At 35.7% G+C, this 20,857-nt stretch overlaps 3 protein-coding genes across 8 annotated transcripts; 1 reads left to right on the forward strand and 2 right to left on the reverse strand.

Moving 5' to 3' along the window:
• Positions 1 to 15: 15 nt before the first annotated feature.
• On the forward strand, positions 16 to 8,219 carry LOC110626340 (flowering time control protein FY). Of its 4 annotated transcripts, none has more exons than XM_021772170.2 (18): positions 16 to 390; positions 1,054 to 1,148; positions 1,231 to 1,299; positions 1,464 to 1,568; positions 2,764 to 2,859; positions 2,954 to 3,036; positions 3,136 to 3,207; positions 3,288 to 3,385; positions 3,897 to 3,956; positions 4,043 to 4,103; positions 4,459 to 4,546; positions 4,628 to 4,691; positions 4,969 to 5,047; positions 5,625 to 5,714; positions 6,251 to 6,339; positions 6,498 to 7,045; positions 7,365 to 7,610; positions 7,904 to 8,219. In XM_021772170.2, the coding sequence occupies exons 1-18, from the start codon at positions 213 to 215 to the stop codon at positions 7,973 to 7,975; spliced, it is 2,193 nt and encodes a 730-aa protein (XP_021627862.1). In that variant the 5' UTR covers positions 16 to 212; the 3' UTR covers positions 7,976 to 8,219. The 4 variants fall into 4 exon arrangements, with proteins under 4 accessions (XP_021627862.1, XP_021627863.1, XP_021627864.1 ...); XM_021772171.2 differs by having other exon boundaries at positions 17 to 390; positions 1,057 to 1,148; XM_021772172.2 differs by having other exon boundaries at positions 18 to 390; positions 6,516 to 7,045.
• Positions 8,220 to 9,484: 1,265 nt separating this feature from the next.
• LOC110626543 (PH, RCC1 and FYVE domains-containing protein 1) lies at positions 9,485 to 17,706 on the reverse strand. Of its 3 annotated transcripts, XM_021772507.2 has the most exons (9): positions 16,902 to 17,671; positions 16,492 to 16,578; positions 15,348 to 15,437; positions 14,642 to 14,722; positions 14,259 to 14,453; positions 12,077 to 14,182; positions 11,377 to 11,523; positions 10,480 to 10,862; positions 9,485 to 9,979 (listed from the first exon to the last, which is right to left on the reverse strand). In XM_021772507.2, exons 1-9 carry the CDS (start codon positions 16,953 to 16,955, stop codon positions 9,847 to 9,849), a joined length of 3,276 nt encoding a protein of 1,091 aa, XP_021628199.1. In that variant the 5' UTR covers positions 16,956 to 17,671; the 3' UTR covers positions 9,485 to 9,846. The 3 variants fall into 3 exon arrangements, with proteins under 3 accessions (XP_021628199.1, XP_043817780.1, XP_043817781.1); XM_043961845.1 differs by having other exon boundaries at positions 9,485 to 10,862; positions 16,902 to 17,690; XM_043961846.1 differs by lacking the exon at positions 11,377 to 11,523 and having other exon boundaries at positions 9,485 to 10,862; positions 16,902 to 17,706.
• A 911-nt stretch (positions 17,707 to 18,617) lies between these two features.
• Positions 18,618 to 19,750, reverse strand: LOC110626544 (two-component response regulator ORR9). The gene is made up of 4 exons (XM_021772508.2): positions 19,423 to 19,750; positions 19,152 to 19,333; positions 18,982 to 19,052; positions 18,618 to 18,891 (listed from the first exon to the last, which is right to left on the reverse strand). The coding sequence occupies exons 1-4, from the start codon at positions 19,676 to 19,678 to the stop codon at positions 18,738 to 18,740; spliced, it is 663 nt and encodes a 220-aa protein (XP_021628200.1). The 5' UTR covers positions 19,679 to 19,750; the 3' UTR covers positions 18,618 to 18,737.
• Between the last annotated feature and the right edge of the window lie 1,107 nt (positions 19,751 to 20,857).

Below are 20,857 nucleotides of genomic sequence, written 5' to 3' on the forward strand. Positions count from 1 at the left end.
TGTATTTCATAAATTCATATAATGAGAATTTTAAAGCTCACTGCAGAGACTCTGCTGCTACTGAGCTTCTCTTGGGCAAATAGGGTTTAACGCCACTCACAGCCTAAGCAGTTCCCCAGCATTTAAATCTAATCTATACCCAATGCTCAACTGACTCTGTGTTACAATTATTTTATAGCTTTTAGGGTTTGGATTTTTACATTTGGGTGACGATGATGTACGGTGATCCTCAACACCAACAACAACAACAGCAACCGGGCGGGGAATTCCTCAGGGGTCCACCACCACAGCCACCGATGATGCGACAGCCTTCCGCGTCTTCAACTACTCTCAATCCCGGAGATTATCACCATCCCTCCGCCTCTGGGCCTCCTCCCCCTTCTTACGATGGTAAGGCTCCAATTGTGCATTTACGGGCATTTGAGGCTCATAGAGGCAGTGTTCCTTCCATGCTCTTGATTGTTTTAATTGTTTGCAAAATTTAGGACAAGAAGAGTATATGATGAGGTGATAAAGCTTTTTTCCCTCTAAGAACAAAAGGAAAAGAAGGAAACAACTTATTGGTTAATTAAATTCTGTCGTATTCACCATATGGCACATTATGTTTGCTTCAGTTTAGTGAATATTGAAAGAAAAAAGAGTAATAAAATTCATGAATGTTGAAAAATGAAGTTAATAGTCTTGCTCGAAGTCTTTAACGAGCTGCAGTGGCTTCTGACGCAAAGTGACTCTGTAGCTGGTGGGCAATGACTGAGAGCCTCTTACATAGATTCAGTTGTTTGTATGTCACACTTTTCTACAGTAAGTTGAGAGTCCTTACATTATCGGTCTCATGTTATTACAGAAAGGGTTAATTTATACATTAAGGCTTGTTTCCTTTTTAATATCGTGGGAAAATGGATTTAGAAGTAATTGGAGAGGTGTGGCTACTAATCAGACTCTGCATTGACCACCTTTTAAGCCCTACTTTCATAAACTTTGAGGCATGGTCTAGAAATTTTGCTATCTGTTTCTATTTGTAATTCTAACTTTTTATTTGACAAACGGCTGTAGCAGTTCATGGTGACAGTTTTGGTGCAAAAAGAATGAGAAAGCTTACCCAGAGGAGAGCTGTTGATTACACAAGCACTGTTGTCCACTATATGCAGGCAATACTCTTTCTTTGTAATAATCTGCATATCTTTTGTTGACAACTTAAGTATTCATGTTATAATTTTATTTGTGCCACAGATTCGTATGTGGCAGCGGGATTCAAGAGACAGGACTGCATTGCAACCTACTCCAGCTGCAGCTATTGATGTCAGTGATTTTCTTTTTGAACATTTTATTCTGTTAATAGAAGAAAAAACTCTTAAACGTATTATTTTGTTTGTAGACCTGCTTGACTGAAGTAATCATTAGCTTATACTTCATGCTTTGCTTGTAATGTCTACAGTTACCACATTGTTTGATCTTTGGTGCAGATGTTACCGACAACTGCCTATTCTGACAATCCATCAACAAGCTTTGCTGCAAAGTTTGTTCATACATCTCTAAACAAGAATCGTTGTTCAATTAATCGTGTTTTGGTACGTTAGAATGAGATTGAATTTTGAATAGATTTTTACATGTTTTCTTGTATCTACTTTTGCTGTTCCATAACTTTTTTAATGGACAATTTATTTTTAAGGAGAGAGTGGAAAAGAGTAATTGCACCAGTTTCAAGAAATCATTTCAAATAGAAACAGGAACAAGGGATGAATATAGTCCTTAATTCTTTGCGTTCTAAAAATTTGAACATTTTGAAGTTTAATTTCTGTGACTGTAGTGTGAGGGAATATCATTCTGATTAGCTCTTGGCTTATTACTGCATCTGTTAGATTTTAGCTCAGAATTTTTTTTACTCAAAATGTTAAACAATGTCATATTCCAAGTTGAGATGTTAACTATTATTATCTACTCTGGCTTAATCAAGCTTCTTTATGCAGCCGTAACTTTGCTTCAATTGCATTTTTCAATATTCAGTTTTGGCTTACATTGTAAAGATAATTATAGAAAATAAATAGCTAGTACTGAATGAGTAGGTGGGTTCTTGAAAGATGTCAAATCGGATGAAATTTGAATGGCTAGTCCATGAGATGGGAAAAGAGAACACAAGGAAACTAATAATCATCCATTTAACTAGTACTGAATGAGTAAATGGCTTCTTGAAATATGTCAAAGCAGATGAAACTTGAATGGCTAGTCCATGGGTGGGAAAGGAAAATGTCAGGAAACTAACAATCACGTATTAGCCTTTTTTGATTTATTAATTGGCCATTTCTGAGACCTGTTGTGGTGTTGTCTATGGTTCTTGGTATGTAGGTTAATTTTACACGAGCTATAGCTGGTATTCTAGCGTGTTCATGTGTGCACATTTCTGTCTGTTGCATTGGCATGTGTTTTTGTGTGTTAAATATCAAGTACCTTAACATTTTTTTACCTTCATTCTTCATCCTTAGTGGCATCCTTATTTTTTCTCCAGAAAAACCAAACACAAAAGAAACTAATGGCATCCATTTACCTTTTGTTGATTTATTTCATTGGATATTTTTGAGACCTGTATTGTACTGTTCTCATGGGTAAGTTAGCATGACATGAGAGTTTGTCCTTTGGCATGCACATACATGCATCGAACTCTTCATGCTGATGCTTTTTAACTTACTCCTTTTTTCTTTATGCTTATTGCATTAAATATTCTTAAATAACCTAACTGAAATTGTGTTCACCCTTTTTCATTCTCAGTGGACTCCTAATGGGAGACGTCTAATCACAGGCTCTCAAAGTGGCGAATTCACTCTTTGGAATGGACAGTCGTTTAATTTTGAAATGATACTTCAGGTACTCTATTAGAATAGCCTGATGCTTTCATAGATTTAGTTTGAAATAAAATCCAGCTTGATGATTCTTGTGGAATTCCTTCTTTAATGTGCAGGCCCATGATCAAGCAATCAGGTCGATGGTATGGAGTCATAATGACAATTGGATGGTCTCTGGTGATGACGGCGGTGCAATTAAGTAAACTATCTCTTATATTTTTATCCTCATAAATGTATACGTTGGATAGACCTATTTTCCTTGACACAATATGGATTTTAATGTGGGATCAACTTTAAGGTACTGGCAGAGCAACATGAATAATGTTAAGGCTAATAAATCTGCCCATAAAGAATCAGTTCGTGACTTAAGGTAGACATTCATTTGCTTCACAATTATGTTCACTGTGAGCATTTATCCTTGAAATATCTCAAAATGCATCTCTTGAACAGCTTCTGTAGGACAGATTTGAAGTTCTGTTCTTGCTCTGATGATACTACTGTTAAAGTTTGGGACTTTGCTCGATGCCAAGAAGAGCGTTCATTAACTGGTAATGTGCTTGGGCTATCATTTTATATGATAATGAGTTCATTGCTTCAAATTTGGGTTGTTTTCTTGTTTTGGCATTTGCAGCAAAAATGATTTCTCATGTGGCAATTATGTGTAGAAAGTGAAAAGTGGCATTTGCATCTATTGGACGTGAATAATATATTTTGCTTTTTGTTCGTTGACTGATTATGAGCTTAATATGTGTTTGCAACCAAAGATCATTTATATTTTTTATGCTTGATCTACTTTGATTTAAGCTTTGATAAAAAAGGTCTTTTCAATTTATTTGTGACTTCTCTTAGGGGTAGCAAGAAAATTGTTAATCTGGGGTCTTCTCTCCCTCCCGCTCTCCTCTTCCACTTTTGGTGTTCTGGGTCCATGATTAACTTTCTGCTTCATGGAATACATCATATGCATTTGCATAGCATGATAAGGTTACCTTTACATTATCCTAATTGTGTTGCATGTTTTTTAACCTAAGAGCTCTCTCTGCATGTTTTGAACTCAGGCAGGCCATGGTTGGGATGTTAAGAGTGTTGACTGGCATCCTACAAAATCTCTATTGGTTTCAGGTCTGCCAAAATGTCTTTTGTGAATTTTTCATCCAATAAATAAGTTGTCATTTCCCTGGTTAATGCCATTAATTTGCCCTTTTTAGGTGGGAAAGACAACCTTGTAAAACTCTGGGATGCTAGAACTGGGAGGGAGCTTTGCTCATTGTGAGTACAATATCATGTTTCTTAGTAATTAAATTCATTGTTTGCTATTATTTGTTATGGCTTTGTTTGCAGCTTCAAGAATGCTACTGGCTAAAGCATTCATTTAGCCAGTTTGGTTGTTTATTCAACATTGTCCATATATTCCTTTGAAGGATTTAGTGGGTCTGCTGTGATCTTGTGTCTGTTAGTCATGCTTGAGCCCTCCTATGCACCCAAAGAAAAAAATGCCAAGAGTAGCTGTTGGTTGCTTTTGACCAATTAATCCAGGCATGCTTTTGATAAGTCAAAAGCAGCTGAACTCCAATCCTTAAACAGATGCTATCTCACTTTGACAAGCTGTTTACGTGTTTTGCAGTCATGGCCACAAAAACACAGTGCTTTGTGTTAAATGGAATCAAAATGGTAATTGGGTGCTAACTGCTGCAAAGGATCAAATCATTAAGGTAGGAAACTAATTTTCTAACTTTGAATATGGTAACTTGTTTCCTTCTCTCATCTGACCTTTGTTCCCCCCTCATTTCCAGCTTTATGATATTAGAGCTATGAAGGAACTTGAGTCTTTCCGTGGACACCGTAAAGATGTGACTGGTTAGTAACAGCCTCACAAGATTTTGTTCAGTCCTGCCTAATAAATTACAAATGTAAATATAAAAGTTAAACTGGTAATGTGGACAATGACTATGCATTTACTAGATTTTTCTTAATACCAGAACTTCACTTGTGCCAGAATTGACAAAGGCATATATAGATGCCCTAAATGAATTTAACTTTCAAATTGGCCATTTGTTCTGATTTCCAACTCTTTCCATTCTGTTATGTGTCTGGGGAGATTAATTTTTTGTATCTTCTTTTCCACCTTTTCTAGCATTGGCTTGGCATCCATTCCATGAAGAGTACTTTGTTAGTGGGAGTTTTGATGGGTCTATTTTCCATTGGCTTGTTGGGTGAGTTCCACATACTGAAAATTATTTGACAGTTAAATTATTCTATTCCCTTATCTCTGGTGTTTCCATTATGTGTATTGTGTATATAGATTTATGCTCAATATACTTCCACTCTATATAGTTCCAAGGAAAATAATGTAGGCAGGGAGCACTAATACATTCAAAACAATGTTTAAATAATGGCATAGAATTGTAGTGTATCTGGATTTCTCTCATCATGGAGGCTTCTTCTTTTGGGATGTTGGGATGCTGAATTGAATCAGGTGCTCCAATCTGGCATCTTGTGTGTGTGTGTGCCCAATTTTTATTGAATGGTCAATGGACTTCTACTAGTACTATGTCCTTATAACGGGATGAAATTATCAGATGATGTTGAATTGATAGCATTGATTTGTTTTATGATCTTCTTTAGTCATGTCCTATCCAAGTAAAATGAAGCTACAAAGGTAGATGATTAGTGATACTCTCATTGAAATCTTTTCAACTCTGTTACTCTTCTTCCTTTTTGGTTTAAATGCTATTTGATATTTTAATTGGATATTGTAAATTTGAAATTATCTTGCATTTTTATGAGTAGGCATGAAACTCCTCAGATTGAAGTTACCAATGCTCATGATAATAGTGTGTGGGATCTTGCATGGCATCCTATTGGATACCTTCTTTGCAGGTAAATGACATTTTGTTTATGATTATCTTTTGTAGTTCATGATGGCTCATTTATTGTTTAGATAAACATTTGCACAAAGGGAAAAGCAACTTTTATGTATAGTACCAAAAGAAGGGATAAAAACATAGTTGATGGAATGGAAGCAATCTTTAACAATTTTGCTTTCTTTCTGTAATTCAATTTCGATGCTCATTCTGTTGGTAATTTAGATTTCATTTTTCCTTCCCCCTTCTCCTTACGAATTTAAAAAAGAAGAATTGTCTAAGGAGATTATTGGACGGGAAACTTCTTCTGTTAAACTATTTTTCCATGACCTATATTGGTTCAGATAGATTGTTTTATTTTTATTTAAGCATGTGTTTTTATCAATTTGGAAATATTAAGGTCTAGATATTGTGAGGTTGTGATGTTGGACGGCTAGAAAAATGATTCAAACCAATGATTATTGGACTACTTGCAGCTTGTTTTGGCTCGATTTACTTATTGAGCTTCTGCCACCTCTTCATGTAGTTAACTTTCTTAATAATATTATGCAGTGGTAGCAACGATCATACGACAAAGTTTTGGTGCAGAAATAGGCCAGGTGACATTGCTCGTGACAAATTTAACATGGGTCAGAACCAAGGTAAGACTCTGCACTTGCAGACTGATCACTAAGCTAATTGATATTTTTATAAACTTGAATATTATTCTTAAAATTTTCTATCTGTTTTTAAGTTATGGTATCAGTTTTAGTAAAGTTGTATGAGATTTTAAACTTAAGCTGAGTTTAGTTTTTCTAAGGTTTTGTCTGTGTATCAGGTTATGGGGAACAAAACTCTGCCCTTGCTGGACGTTTGCCTGGTAATTTCCCTGTGCCTGAACCACCGACAACTCCAGGACCATTTGCTGCTGGATTGACTCGAAATGAAGGAACAATTCCTGGTGTTGGAGCTGCAATGCCACTAGCAATTCCATCTCTTGATGTATCTGCTCAGGGGGAGCAGAAACAGCCTGTTCCAATGTCTATGCCTCTAGGTGCCCCTCCTCTCCCTCCTGGTCCACATCCATCTCTTCTTGCTGCCAATCAGCAGCAGGGATATCAACAAAATCCTCAGCAAATGCCGCAACAGCAACACCAAGCGCACCCTCAGCAAATGCCTCCTTTGCCTATGCCACCAAATATGCAGCAGCTACAGCCCCCATCGCATTTCCCCCATCCCCATCTATCTCGCCCTCCACAAATGCCCCCTCATGGTATGGCTTCACCAATTCCATCTTCTATGCCAGGATCCTTGCCTGTGCCTGCATCAATGTCTGCATCACATCCATTGCCAATGCCTGGTCCAATGGTATGATAGAGTTATATATTTATTTTATTAGCTTTTTTTGAATTTCACTATTACTTTGATTCCAAAATGTGGGATGATTTCTGAGATTGTTTCATGGTTCCATATTGCTAAATAGACATTGAATGCAAATTCTAGTGGTTTTGAAGTAATTCCTTAGAAGTATTTTAACTACTTTCTGTTATTGAACGCTGGTAATTTGGAAGGACTGAGACAATGTATTTAAAGAATCCTAGTTTCTAACTATATGTATTTAACACTTCATTTAATTTGTAAATTGTTGAATGTTATTGGTTTATCCCTGCTTTTTGTCTTTTTAAAGGGAATGCAAGGAACAATGAACCAGATGGTCCCTCCAATGCCACAAGGCCATTTTATGGGCATGAATCCAATGCACTCAGGATCCTTATCTACAAATGCCCCTCAAGTAGGGGGCTTTCCTAATAGCCTGCCAAATATGCAAGGTCCATCAAATGTAACCGGGAACCAGATGTATCCACAAGGTGGACCATTCAACCGACCACAAGCTGGACAGATGCAGATGATGCCGGGGTTTAATCCCTATCAGGTAATAGAGGTGTTGCTTTGTAGTTGTAATATCACAGGTAGTTTAGTGTAACTTCTTACATATGGTAAGTTGTGTTCCCAGCATGTTCAGTCTGGGTGCATATACAAGTTAGAACAATTAACAATAATGTGGGTCGTTATGTAGAACCATTAAAGGGCCGATTTTGGGGTATTGCTGAATGATTCACAAATTTTGTTCAAAAGTTTAAGAAATTTGATCAAGTATATTTATCTCAACTGGTTTTGAAAACGTCAATACAATTCTCAGAGGATCTAATTGATTTCTTATTGCAGTCTGGTAGTCAATCTGGTATGCCTCCACCGCTGCCACCGGGCCCTCCACCACATTCCCAAACACCTCAGTAAACCATTGATTCATCACAGAGCAGCTGCTGCTTGGGCATGGGGGGGAACTACAACTTGCACCGTCTTGCTTGTGTTCATGTTAACATGTCTCCATTCTAATACTTGAAAAGAGTTTTTTTTTTTTTTTTTCCTTTGGTCCTTTTTCCTGTGGCTATTGTATAATGTGGCGTAAAAGCTTTCAGATATTCGATAAACTTTGGTTGAATGGAGAATGCAGTGAAAGTGTCTAGTGCTTCTTCTCTCATTTTCTTTATTATGTGCAATTAAAGTTGCATTTGGTTGGATGATTTCATGAGCCTTCTAGACAATATTAGTGATTAAGCTTAGTTGACTTTCACATTGTAAGAGTCGTTCCTGTGAACATCACTGACCTGGAGTTGCCGCTGCTTGAGGTTAGAGTATCAGAAGAGGGGCAAAACGCTTTGAAGTCGGTTGGTCCGAAAAATGCAAGAAAGCTTAGCTAAAAAATGAGGTGATTGTTATATGCAATATACTTGAAACTAGTATAAGAAATTAAATATATCTATAATGCAGCTAATTAAGGATGAAATATTGTATAATTACTCCTTGGCCCAAGGGGCAAGCACTCTTCCGCAACAATGAAACAGTCTACAGCTCGCTTGTGTTGGCCGCCCAATGGATTCTTGTTTGATATGACTTCAGACCAACAGAAATTGAATTACGAATATCATGAGCAAAACACCGTCTCTTTGGAAAGGAAAAATGAAGAATAAAATCTGAGGACTTGAGAACAAGAGGAAACGAGAGTATGAATCATGATCCCGCTGCTAAGTGCTAATATAACAGCGCATCTAATCTAACAATTGACAATTTATTTATCTTTTTGAAATTTCATCCAATTCTTCAAATTTTATCTGATTTTAATTAATCTATTAACATTTAGTAACCATGTAACCCACAAATAAAGTTATATTATTAAATTTATAAAATCATATCAATAAAGAAATTATTTTTTATTAATTTAAATATTGACAAGTATACAATAGTTTTCTTTTCTTTTTTTTTTTTTAAAAAAGGATATTTATATTAGTTTTATTCTACTTGAAAAGAAATTAACGTTTTAGCAAAGAAAATTTTTTACGAGAAGTTCTTTTTAACAAAAAGTAATATTTTTGTCTTAGTAAATAGTGAAAATAAATTTCACCCTGTAAAACAGTTTTACAAGGTTTATGTAAATTTCCATTTCAAATTATAAGATAATTTTTTATTAAAAAAAGGTAAGTGATGCAAAATAGCCCAATAAAAACCGCTAAATAAATTCCATTTAATTTTTAAGAGTCCCATCATATTACCGTGCCTTAGTACACATTAAACTGGTCCACCGATATTTTCCCTTAGTCCATAAGGTTTTACATTTAACTCCGGCCTAAGGTAAAACCGAGACAATAGTTGAGCGTCTCTGAAGGCAACAGAGAGCGGGCGAAATGGAGAAAGAAATTTGTTGTAGACTGCATTGCATGGCCACCCTCCACAAATAAGATGGGTATTGTAAACAACGAAAGAAGTACTCGCTCTATGAATCCCCATTAGACCATCCTCGTGAATATACAAAAGGCAGCTGCTTTGAATTCAAAGCCAGCAACCTACTTGCAAAGAATTTACATAACCCTCACCACTTTTCAGGTTTCCTTTTGAAAAAAATTACAGGAAATTATGAAAATATGGATACATCATTTACTAGGAGAAAAAAAAAAAAAAAGTCGAAAGGGAGAGATCACCAATAGCTCTACCCTCTAAAAACAAAATTGGCTTCCTCCAATCTTGAGAGCAGAAATTCAAAACCAATTCCTGAAATTTCCAATCAATAGCATTCGCAAGTACCATCAAAGTTGCATCTTGACTCTGTAAGGTCAATGAGCTAAACCTTCCCTTCCTGGACCCACAATGGATTTATCAACCATGGGAACATTGTATTGTTGATATACTCTTGCTCTGTTTGCTGCCCACCATTGTTCTGCTTGTTTCTCACTGAATCGCTTTCGGCTGCAAAACAAAAAATAAACATACCAGAGGGTAATGATATCTAACAAGGCATTAATCAGAAAAAAAGAAATTTCAGATCACTTCTCAGAAATTTTCCACCAGTGTAATTGAGGACATGCAGATGCTAGCAAGGGGGAAACATGCAATACATAGGAGCTTCAAAATGTACAAACCACAATGCCTAATGGTTCAAGCTTGTCTGCTGGCAACACAGCCCCCGAGTTTTTGTTTATAGAAAAAGGGGATTGGTGGGCAAAAAATGAGGAAAAAATAAAGTAAGGTAATGTCCTATTGTTAGTTCCATATTGCTTGCTCTTACAGCTCTTCTTTTCCCTTTGTTAAGGGAGGGGGTAGTTAGTTTAAGAGCGAAGGGCCTTAAGAAAAGCATTATATTTGTTGCCATTGAATGAAAATATACTTCTGGCCTTTTGGGAGAAAGCTTTGACAAATAAGGATTTAGTGAACAATACAGTGATAGCTTGTCATGCCTTGTGAGATACCTGAAACGAACACGCTTAATATCTTTAGCACCTCCAGGCAAGGAAACAAGGGTAATGTACACACCCTGTTCATCCTGCTCAACCCATTCATCCCCATGGGTAGGTTCAACTTTTGCTGTTCTGTTTTTACTCTTTGCTGTTGCTTCCAAATGTGGCACTTCAGAGTGATGCATAGTTTGGTTGCTAGTGGTGCCAGACACAGTAGAAATTGCCAGGCTGCTTGATCCATTTGAATCTGGTTCGTGACAAGTTGTGGGACTACTCAGTTGCTCATTGATTACAGAAGAAACTTCCCTTGGGGGAGTGGCACTAGAAAAATAAAAGGAAGGTGAACTGCTGTTTCTTGTTGCTCCAACAGGTAACCTTTCTGCCATGTCTTTCAACTACCAAAAATAAATTAACAAACAATCAATTAAGATGATGCTCAATTGATTAATAATAATAACTTACACGGAATGAAAAAATTTACAGCCTCCTTCCAATTAAAATAATAAATATGATTATTGGTTAATACCACTGTTGCAAGACACTTCTGGAGAAGGCTTAGAATAAACAAGTTTTTGTTCCTACAATTTATTTTCCTAAACTTGATGCAACTGATTAACATCTACAACATGCATGCATGTGGCTCATGCAGAACACTTCTGAGATTGTAACATATGATGATTAATTAAACACATAAAACGCCCCAACAATATATAATGTATGCACTATGTTTGATATTATTAAATTTTTTGAACATAATGTCCTCAGATCCTCCTCTAAATCTGACTATACTTCACAAATTTCAAATCCTAACATTCAATAATATTATTGTATAACAGCTTTGTCCCATTCTAGGCATTGGTGCTAGAACTTATTTCCCAAACAAGGTAAGCACATCCACTTTTAACTCACTTGGGCAGTAAGTGACTTGATAACTTCCTTTGCTGCTTTGCATTTTGAAGTCTCCTCCTCTGCAACTGCAATAGCTTCCTTTAATTGTTCGGTTGTCCTTGCCAGCTCAACTTCCTGAAGTTGAGCTTTGCAAGTAAGTTCTTCAACCTACATTATCCAGCCAGTGAGCCATAATGCACAGATGTAGCAGCAACATGCAGAGTGCATTAACAAAGCTAAGAATACATGTGAGTGTTGCATAGTCTCATAACGTCAAGCATGTGTGTCTCATTAGACTGTAATAATGTGATTCCAACAGATAATCCAAGAAAATTTGTAATAGTGTTGCAGCAAATAAAATTGGAAAAATCATGATGACTACAAGCGAATCAAAATTCAGATTGATTTCAGGTACGATGAATGTTGTGACTACAGAAATTTAATAAGCAAAATTAACATGTTAAGAAAAAGGGACTAGAACACATCTGTCACAGCCATGAATTGTAGCAACATAAGCATTAATCACCACAAACATGATACTATTCTCCAATTATAATGTCAATCTAGATAACCATGTTTGTCAGTTCTGCAGGAGTAGATAAAAGCTCAGCTATTGGCCACATAATTAACATGCATGCAAGCATATACAGATACACATACACTGCAACTCAGAACAATAAATTTCTGAACAGATTGAAATTAGAAAAGGTAACATGAATACCTGAGCCCTTAATTTAACAACTTCCTCACTCAGCCTATCATTTGACCTTTTAGTGTCATCCACAATAGTTTTGGGCAATGCATGCACTGATATTGTTGGGGTTGGTGTTGTTGCACGAGGTGGACTAGATCGCCTTGATGTTGGTGATGTTGCTCGAGACATAATTCTTGATCCCGGAAGAGAAGCTGAGAAAAATTTCTTGGATGAACCAAAATATTTAGAGTTATTAAATGCATTCCGCTGAGAAGAATCATTTGCAGAGAGAGAAATCTGAGAACCATTCAACTTGTTTCTTTTCAAAGATTCATTTTCCACATCTTTAGATGATTCTATGGAATTATTTCTTCCAAGTTGGACACGTGACCTTGTATTCAAATAGTCACTGTTTTCAGCTTCAATTAGTCGCTGATTTATACTTCCTCTTCTACTTAGAGCAGAATGCGATGAAGAGTCAGCTTCAGTGGCCCTCCTAAGTTTGCCGAAACATTGATCACAGACACGGTATGGTTTGTTGGGATTTGGCGCCATTGAAGCCTTGAGAGACTTTTTACTACTACAAGAATGGCAAAATACAAGGCCACAATTGTAACAATTGTGTCGTTTCCTTTTGAAATTAAATGGAAGGCGGCAGCCAGAACACATGGATTGGTCAACACCAGATACCCACTTATGAAGACAGATAGCTGCAGTAAAACCAGTGCCACAGGCAACACTTTTAACCTGTTTGTCCCTCAAAGCTTCAACAATTGTCGGGGAATTTCTATCATCTGTATCACCATGACCTAATCGACCATTGGCACCTTTTCCCCATGTGTAAACTTCAGTTCTTGAAGTTAAAACTGCTACATGATAAGCACCACAAGCTAATTCTTCAACGAAGTTTTTTGTAAGCTTTCCTTCAACACGAACAGGGAGCTTGCCATCTGCTTGAGAATTCCCAAGCTGACCATATACAGGGCTTCCCATTGTGTAAACATGACCCGTAGTTGTCAATGCAACAGTCATGCTGTGCCCGCAAGCAACTTGACAGAAGTTGGGTTCAACAAGAGCAGCAACGCAAGTGGGTACCAATCTCGGTCCTTTGTCGCCATGCCCAAGACGGCCTTTATCTCCATCTCCCCATGTAAATAGCTTTCCTGAAGAACAATTGCTCGAACTTGAAGACCCAACCATGACTTCTACAACTGCAGCAGTGTGCCAAACACCACAGGCTGCTCGCACAGTGCGAAGACCTTTGAGGGATTCCACTTCCCTGGGTGTAGATACACTTTTGCAGTCCCCATGGCCTAAAACACCAAAAGTTCCATCTCCAAAAGTAAACAATTGCCCAGCAGAAGTCACAACAGCTGTGTGCCATGGTCCACATGAGACTGATGAGACATGTATTCCCTCTAGAGGTCCATTTAACTTTTTTGGAACCCAATTTTCATTTCTATATCCAAGGAGCCCAAAATTTTGAGAACTACCACCCCATATGTATAAATCTCCTGAAAGTGTTACTGCACAGGAATGGTACTCTCCACATGCCACAAGTTCAACATTGATATCTTTTAGACCATCTACAAGCTTTGGATGCAATACATCAGAGTCAACACCATGCCCAAGTCTGCCTCCAAGCTCCTCTCCCCAAGAGAAAACCTCCCCCTGTTTTGTTACCAAGGCAGCATGTCGACGACCACACGCTATAGTCTGAACATCCAATAGGACTGCAGATTCCAAGGGTTTTGGAACTAAAGAATCCATCTTAACACCAGAACCCCCAACTCCATGCACTCCACCACCAAGAATACCATCACCAGTGACTTCTCCCCAAATGTAAACATCCCCTAGTGCGTCATTCTCATCATGACCAGAACCTTGACTCGATGAGCTAACAGCACTTGATAAACTAACTCTAAAAGCATCCACAGTCATACCCTTTAGACGCCCATTTATTGCTTCTGAGCCTCCTGATGACACAGAATGAACTGAGCCACAAGCAGATTCAGATGGACATAAGACTTTGGGAGCGACAGCATACAATTCAACATCAGAAAATGCCTTTTCTAAACCAGCTTTAGGAGGACTATCATATGGAGTACGAAGACGTAGGGGATCCATTTCATCCTATATCAGTTCAAAGAAAAAAAATATTGTTCAAGCAATGTAATGCAATAACAAATGAGAGAGTAAAGAAGCATACCTTCTGTGAACTGTCACCACTACCAAATGCAGAGCTCAAAGGAGAACTTCTTTGGGTGTGTGCTCTAGGACTAGTTGCTTCAGATGAGATCCCATCACTTCTGGAATCTGCTCTCCCTTTCCTAAGATGATTGCGTGATATTAGTGCTTTTAGACCAGTAATCCAGACTTCAGCTTCATCTTTGTCCTTGCATATCTGGTTAATAAGAGTTAGACAATGACTAAAAGTTTCAATATGACAAAAGTTGTGATATGTGATTGAAAAAGTTTGATCAGAAACTGTGATCAATCACAGAAGATGATTCTCCAGATTTCACAGCATAATCTGGAGACAGAAAAAGGAGGAAGAGAAGTGAGAGTGGCCATCAGAAGAGAGATACCTACCAAATCTAAAGACCTATCACTATATATAAGAGAAAATGACTGGTATTCTTTCTCTGGGCGAGGATATCTCTGAAATACTGGCTGCAGTATGCAAAATCAGGAACAACCAGTTAGAACATAGTGAAATTTTTGCCTATCACATGGTTGTGTTTGCTAGTTCTAATGTGGATAGAGAATCATGTAAAAGACATCATATAACAGATGCGCCACTTTATTAGCCATCCTCTATCAATACACCATATAGCTTTGAACTTCTCTATGCAGTCCAATTGCACAACTTTCCAAAGCTAGTAGATGCATGCAACATACCATATGAAAACTGAAGCATAAATAAAAAATTACTAATGCAAGTGCACTTCATAATATAACATACATAAAGCATTTCTCACTGCCCTTTCTTAAGGCATATAAAACTTTCATTGCAACTTTGCATATGCAAATACAACCTCCAATATATTAAGTGCAGAATAAAGAAGTAATATGTGAAGCTGAATCATCTGAAAACCAAAGCAATTTAAATTATTATATCCCATTGCTAAAAGAAGAAGCCACCTTCAACTGCCAATAACGAGGATCATGAATACCTAATAATAGGTTGCAAGGTTCAAAGTGAAATATATGTCTCAACCTCCCTAAACTATAATCAGCATGTTACTGCAATAAGCAGCATGTAAAGCTACACAAATCTCAATGTAAATAAACTTACAGTACGTTGTCCAGATATAATTCTGGAGACATGACTCAGTTTGAGATGCTTCTCCTCTTTTCCTGATAACCATATTAGAGCAGATTCATCCTGAAAGAAACAAAAGAAGGACATAGTGTACATACAATTTTGTTAGAGGTTAAAATGCAATTGAAATATTTCCTTCACATAATTTGCAACCAACAGAAAGCCTAAGCAAAAATACATGACCCAAATAGAAAGATTCTAAGATTCAAAGCACTAAAATGCAGGATCTAGAAAAAGTAACATATGAAAGGGCTTGACACAAACAGAACTGGATGCAACATAACCAAATGCTACAAATACATGCATACATCCACAATGAGACAAAAGGGAAAGGTCCAACTTATCCTTCTAACTTTTTATTAGGAAGGTGAACATTATTCTGGAAAGTATGCTCAGCATCCATTTTATTTCCCCCTAACCACCCCTGCAATAGTGTAGAACTACCATGCAGGGCACCAACAATTGTCATGTGCCTTCCAGCATAGAGGTGAAACTGTCTTGAGAGATCATCACATCCAATGGCCAAGTGAAAGATTACATGCGTCACTTTTTCAGGCTTCTTCATTCCAGTGTTAAATTATTGGATATCTTGCAATATTTTCTATTAAGTCCTAGAAGCTCTTTTACCTTCCATATATATACACTAAACTTCCTTTCTTTTCTCTTTATTACTTTTCATTCCTTAAGAAAACACACTAATCCTTATTTTCTCCAGAAAATCTTATTTGGTAAATATCCATGTGAAAGTTGCTGAACCTAATTTTTCTTTGCTTTAAGCTTTAGTGAAAGCGACATCTTTGTGGCAAATCTAAGACACCATATGACTCATTAAATAGAACAAACATTGCATGGAAAACTTTGAACAAAACCAAACATCCCTGGGAACGTATGCTACAAACACAACACAGTAAATAAAACAAACCAATTAAGATGAATGGATGAAGTTGTAGACCAAGCTACTTGAAAAGGAGAAATTACTTTATTGGGCTTCTTATTCAATGGAGAAGAGAAAAATTCCATAGATTAAATGAGATATCCTTGACCCACAAGAAACATTGCAAAGCCTCAAATGAAGAGGAAGAAATGGGGAAAACAGATGCAGTATATTTAATCTTACATTGGCCAGCCTGAAGGGGCAAAATTTGGGTTTCCCTCTCCGTCCATACTTGAGTAATTGGGCTCCCTTTTTAAGAGCAGTGATAGCCTGCGTAAAGAAAAAACCAAAAATAAAATAAACTAAGCAAATGTGAGGTAATTCACAGTAAGGTATTTTGTAGCTTAAATGATAGTTGGTATTATCAGAGTTATTTGACAAGCACGACAAAATTACCAAACCAGCACGCAAGCATCTCACTGAAGTAGCCCACCAGACAAAGAAGCAAAACCATTTTCCTTTTTATCATTTTAATGCTACATTAACAAAATTTCCCCTTAATGTACACATAAATGTAGAGCATGTACTATCATGTAGAATCAATTTTAAAAAACCATGAATGTCCAAACAATAAACTTAAATAAACGAATTACCAACTCAATGTCTCTCTCCACAGGTCCTGGCCTCGACTGTTCGGTTGCAGTCATTTTATCCACTAGAATTCAATAACTTCCTTTGCCTAACAAAACCCTACCCGTTGCTGCCTCGTACTTCTATACATAACCCCAAACACACACATTGCCTCATTTAACACCGGCAAACCCTAAATCACCCACTTTCCTCAGCTCATCGACACTTCACATCAGCTTTTTCTTTTCTTATCGTTTCTTTTCAGCTTTTGGAAAGGAATAAAGAATCAAAGCTCAGGGCCGAAATTGCAGAAGTGATCAAAGTGAAAAATTGATCGAATTAGGAAGGAAAGGCTTGGGTTGGAGATTTGAGGGTTTAAATAGGAAGAAAAAGTATGAGGAAATGGGGTAAGAACAAAGAAGCAGAGAATTCCGTTAGGATGCAAAAGGACGAAAGAATGTGATTCGAAAGAGTGATATGATCGAAGATTCTCCTAAGGCTCGTTGGAGTCGATGTTGGGGGGGAGAGAAAATGCGGGAAAGTTAGCGGTGGAGTGAGACGCGGAGCAGCTGCAGAAATACAGTGAGAGTGAGAGAGGAGAGAATCTAATCGGAGAAAGTTAATGAAAATGATGGAATTTAATTCCAGTCATTTATTAGTCAACTCTCTCTTTGTTGACCTTCAAGTAGTGCCTGTGACCATTTAAATATTTTTCCATGTTGAACGTATGTTAAATTGGATTTATGTACTTTTTATTATTTAATTATAATACTTTAAAATAAAAGAAATTAATAAGGTTTGTCATTCCTTTGTATTGTATGTGGTTTTTACCATGCAATCAAACAATTTGTTAGTTAAGGATAGTATTAAAGATATTTCAATTAATAAAATTTCTATATTTTATTAGAGATCAACTATTTATATTCATATTTATATAAGATCAGACTTATAATAATTATATTATGTTAATATTATTCACATTTATTATTCTATATTTTTTAATTATAAATGAATTATTTTCAATTCTAAATTAGAACAGTAAAATTTAAAATCTTTTAAATTTATTCAAGTACACTTATCTAGACTAAACTTTTATTCTTTGTTTTATGTGAGATTAGTAGAGTTTCCTAATATTAATTTTTCAAGTATTTGGACCTATACATAAATCATAATATATAAAGTGTTGAAGGCCACAACTAGTTGGACTGTGCAGGTCATCAGCCCAGTCCAGCTTCATTCACTCTTAGAATGATTAATAGGCCCACTTTACTAGACGGAGAGAGTCTCGTGCTTTATCAATGCGTATCAGAATACAAACAAGTTCGTTTGAAATTGAAATTTGTGATAAAAAAACTATTTTAAATATTTAAAAATTTTACTTTTGTTTTAATATTTTTAAAATAATTTATATTTAAATCTATCAAATTTAAAAAATATATTAAATTTTTTAAAAATCTATTATTTAATTCTTTCATTAATATTTTTTAACAAAAAAATTTATTAATTAATTTTTTATTTTATAAAGATATTTACTAATTATCCGTGTTAAAAATATTTTAAACTCTATACAACATGGGTGAATTAATTTACAGAAAAAAAATTTTTAAATTGAGACTAATTAAAGTGTTTCAATATCAAATAGTAATTTTTTTTATTTCTAAATTTAAATATAATAAATTTAATTGATATTTAAATTTTAATATATGTTACCAATAGGCAGATGTCATCAGAATGGAGTAGGCAGCAAAACTTGAATGAATATTTCTTTTTCAGTAATTTACAATATAACCTAAGTGGATGATCCTGTAATTGGGGATTTTCCTATTTTGTGATCTATAATTAAGCAAATACTTTGTTAATCAAACAACTTCCAAGCCATTGTATATTGTTCCTGTTCTCTCCGGTGAGTGAATTTCTCCAGCTCTTCCTTTCATCAAATGGGGTCTAAGCTTGTTCACATCTGATAATTGAACTGGCTTCAGAAAGAATTCTCCAGCTCCTTCTTCCAAGCATCTGATCAATACCCATTAACTCATGTCAGATCAGAATTCAAATAAATCAAGCTTTTTATGATTTATATACAGTATATGACAATTGGCTCACCTATTAATTCTTGATGGAACATTCTCTGAGGACATGATCACAACTGGTATGTCCTTAAAAGATTTAGATTCCTGCACATCAGATGCACATATGATCAGACTTTACGATCTAGAATATTAAGTCTTCTGAATTTAAAGGTAGCATTTCTAGGCAAGAATTGATGAAAGTACCTTGATCTTTCTAAGGAGATCATAGCCTGTCATCCCAGGCATACAATAATCTGTAATGATCAAATTTACTTCAACATCCTGATGATGATCTGAAGAAACAGAAGAAAGTATTGAATCTGTGTGTTCATCTTCATTCAAACCCAAGAACTCCAAGGCCTTAGTTACTGAATCGACTGCGGTAACTGTACAAGCAAATCACAATCAAAATAAAAAATCTAAACCAATTAAAACACAAAGGAAAAGATTCAGAGAAATCCCTGAAATTACATACCATGATAAGAAGAGGTTCTAAGGAGCCTTTCGATCAACTTTCTGTCAGTGAGACTATCATCAACAGCAAGAACATGGAACTGATGAGCCTCGGCGGCCATAATTAGAAGAAAGGCGTATGAAAGAAAAGAAGTGCAGGAGGAGAGAGCATGAAGAGAAAGAAGAGAAGGTAGGAGAGTTTTAAATGGGGAGGCATAGAGATACAAATCCTGCAAGAAATCTAGACAGTTTGGAAAGCAAGATCCGGCAGATATCATTCAGAATCGCCCGTATCTTCTAGGTTGATTTTTTAATTAGACAGGAAGCAAAGGAGGACTCGTTTTTCATTATAATAATAATTAATAATTGAAGATTTCTGATTGTATTCATGTTGACCCTTGGAGAACAGGTTGAGGCAACTGTTGGTTTTGTCCTTCAACTTGGCCTTTTCAATTGCTGCTAAGGCTACAGCAACTAATCCGGGACACGGTCTCATTCACAATCAAAATTTCTATTTGATTTGGTTTTATTACAATTAAAAATTATCAAACTTTACATTGATTAAAATCAATGGATTATAGTATATTAGTCCATTTTCAGGTCAAAATAAGCAATAAGAAAATTCAATTATTAAATTTGATAAAAATACGAATTAAATAGAGTCCTTCTAATTTTCCCCAATTTTTGAGTCAAAATTAATGATTTTAGTCTGAAACCAATTTAGAATGAACTACCACTTACATCTACAGTATTATAATAAATGATGAAAATCACTATAACAATTATGTTTAACAATCCCTTTGACTTGTACCAATTAAGAAAAATTATTATATTTTTGGGTAATGAATTTGGACCTTTACCAAATTTCTTTTCTTCCTTTTGGTGTCAAAGGACCTTTGCCAATTCTCAAGGGGACAATCTTCCCTTTTATTTAATGTGCTTTTCCTTAGATTATAGAATTCAATTTTAGGGTTAGTTTGTGGGTCTTTTGGTTGAAATTTCTATGGGCTTCAATAGTATGTTTTTCTTATACCAAGCCTTATACTGTTTATGCTAGGCAAAGAAAAATCTCTATTTTTTAGTAAAAAAAAAGAAAAAAAACTGTAATTTTATTTATGAAAAGTATATGTTAGATTATACAGAAGATTTATATTTTGTTAATTGTATAAATTATGAATTATATAATTAAGGGATTTTGTTTAGTTTTTTATATGCAGTAATTAATATCATTTACCTCCAATCATTAGATGTTTACTTAGCCTAACTAACGATAAAGATGAGGCTGTTATATAAAAAGTTCATCCATGGTTTTTTTTTTTTTTTTTTCGATGTAACAGTTTTTGTCACATGAACTTCGTACTATTCTTCCTACATAGTCTCTTTCATTTGGAAAAAAATAAAAATAAAAATAAAACACTACAAGAATTTTGATGTTTACCAACGGAAAATTCCGTTGG

The sequence above is a fragment of the Manihot esculenta genome, chromosome 11, assembly GCF_001659605.2.
Source record: "Manihot esculenta cultivar AM560-2 chromosome 11, M.esculenta_v8, whole genome shotgun sequence".
NCBI lineage: Eukaryota > Viridiplantae > Streptophyta > Magnoliopsida > Malpighiales > Euphorbiaceae > Manihot > Manihot esculenta.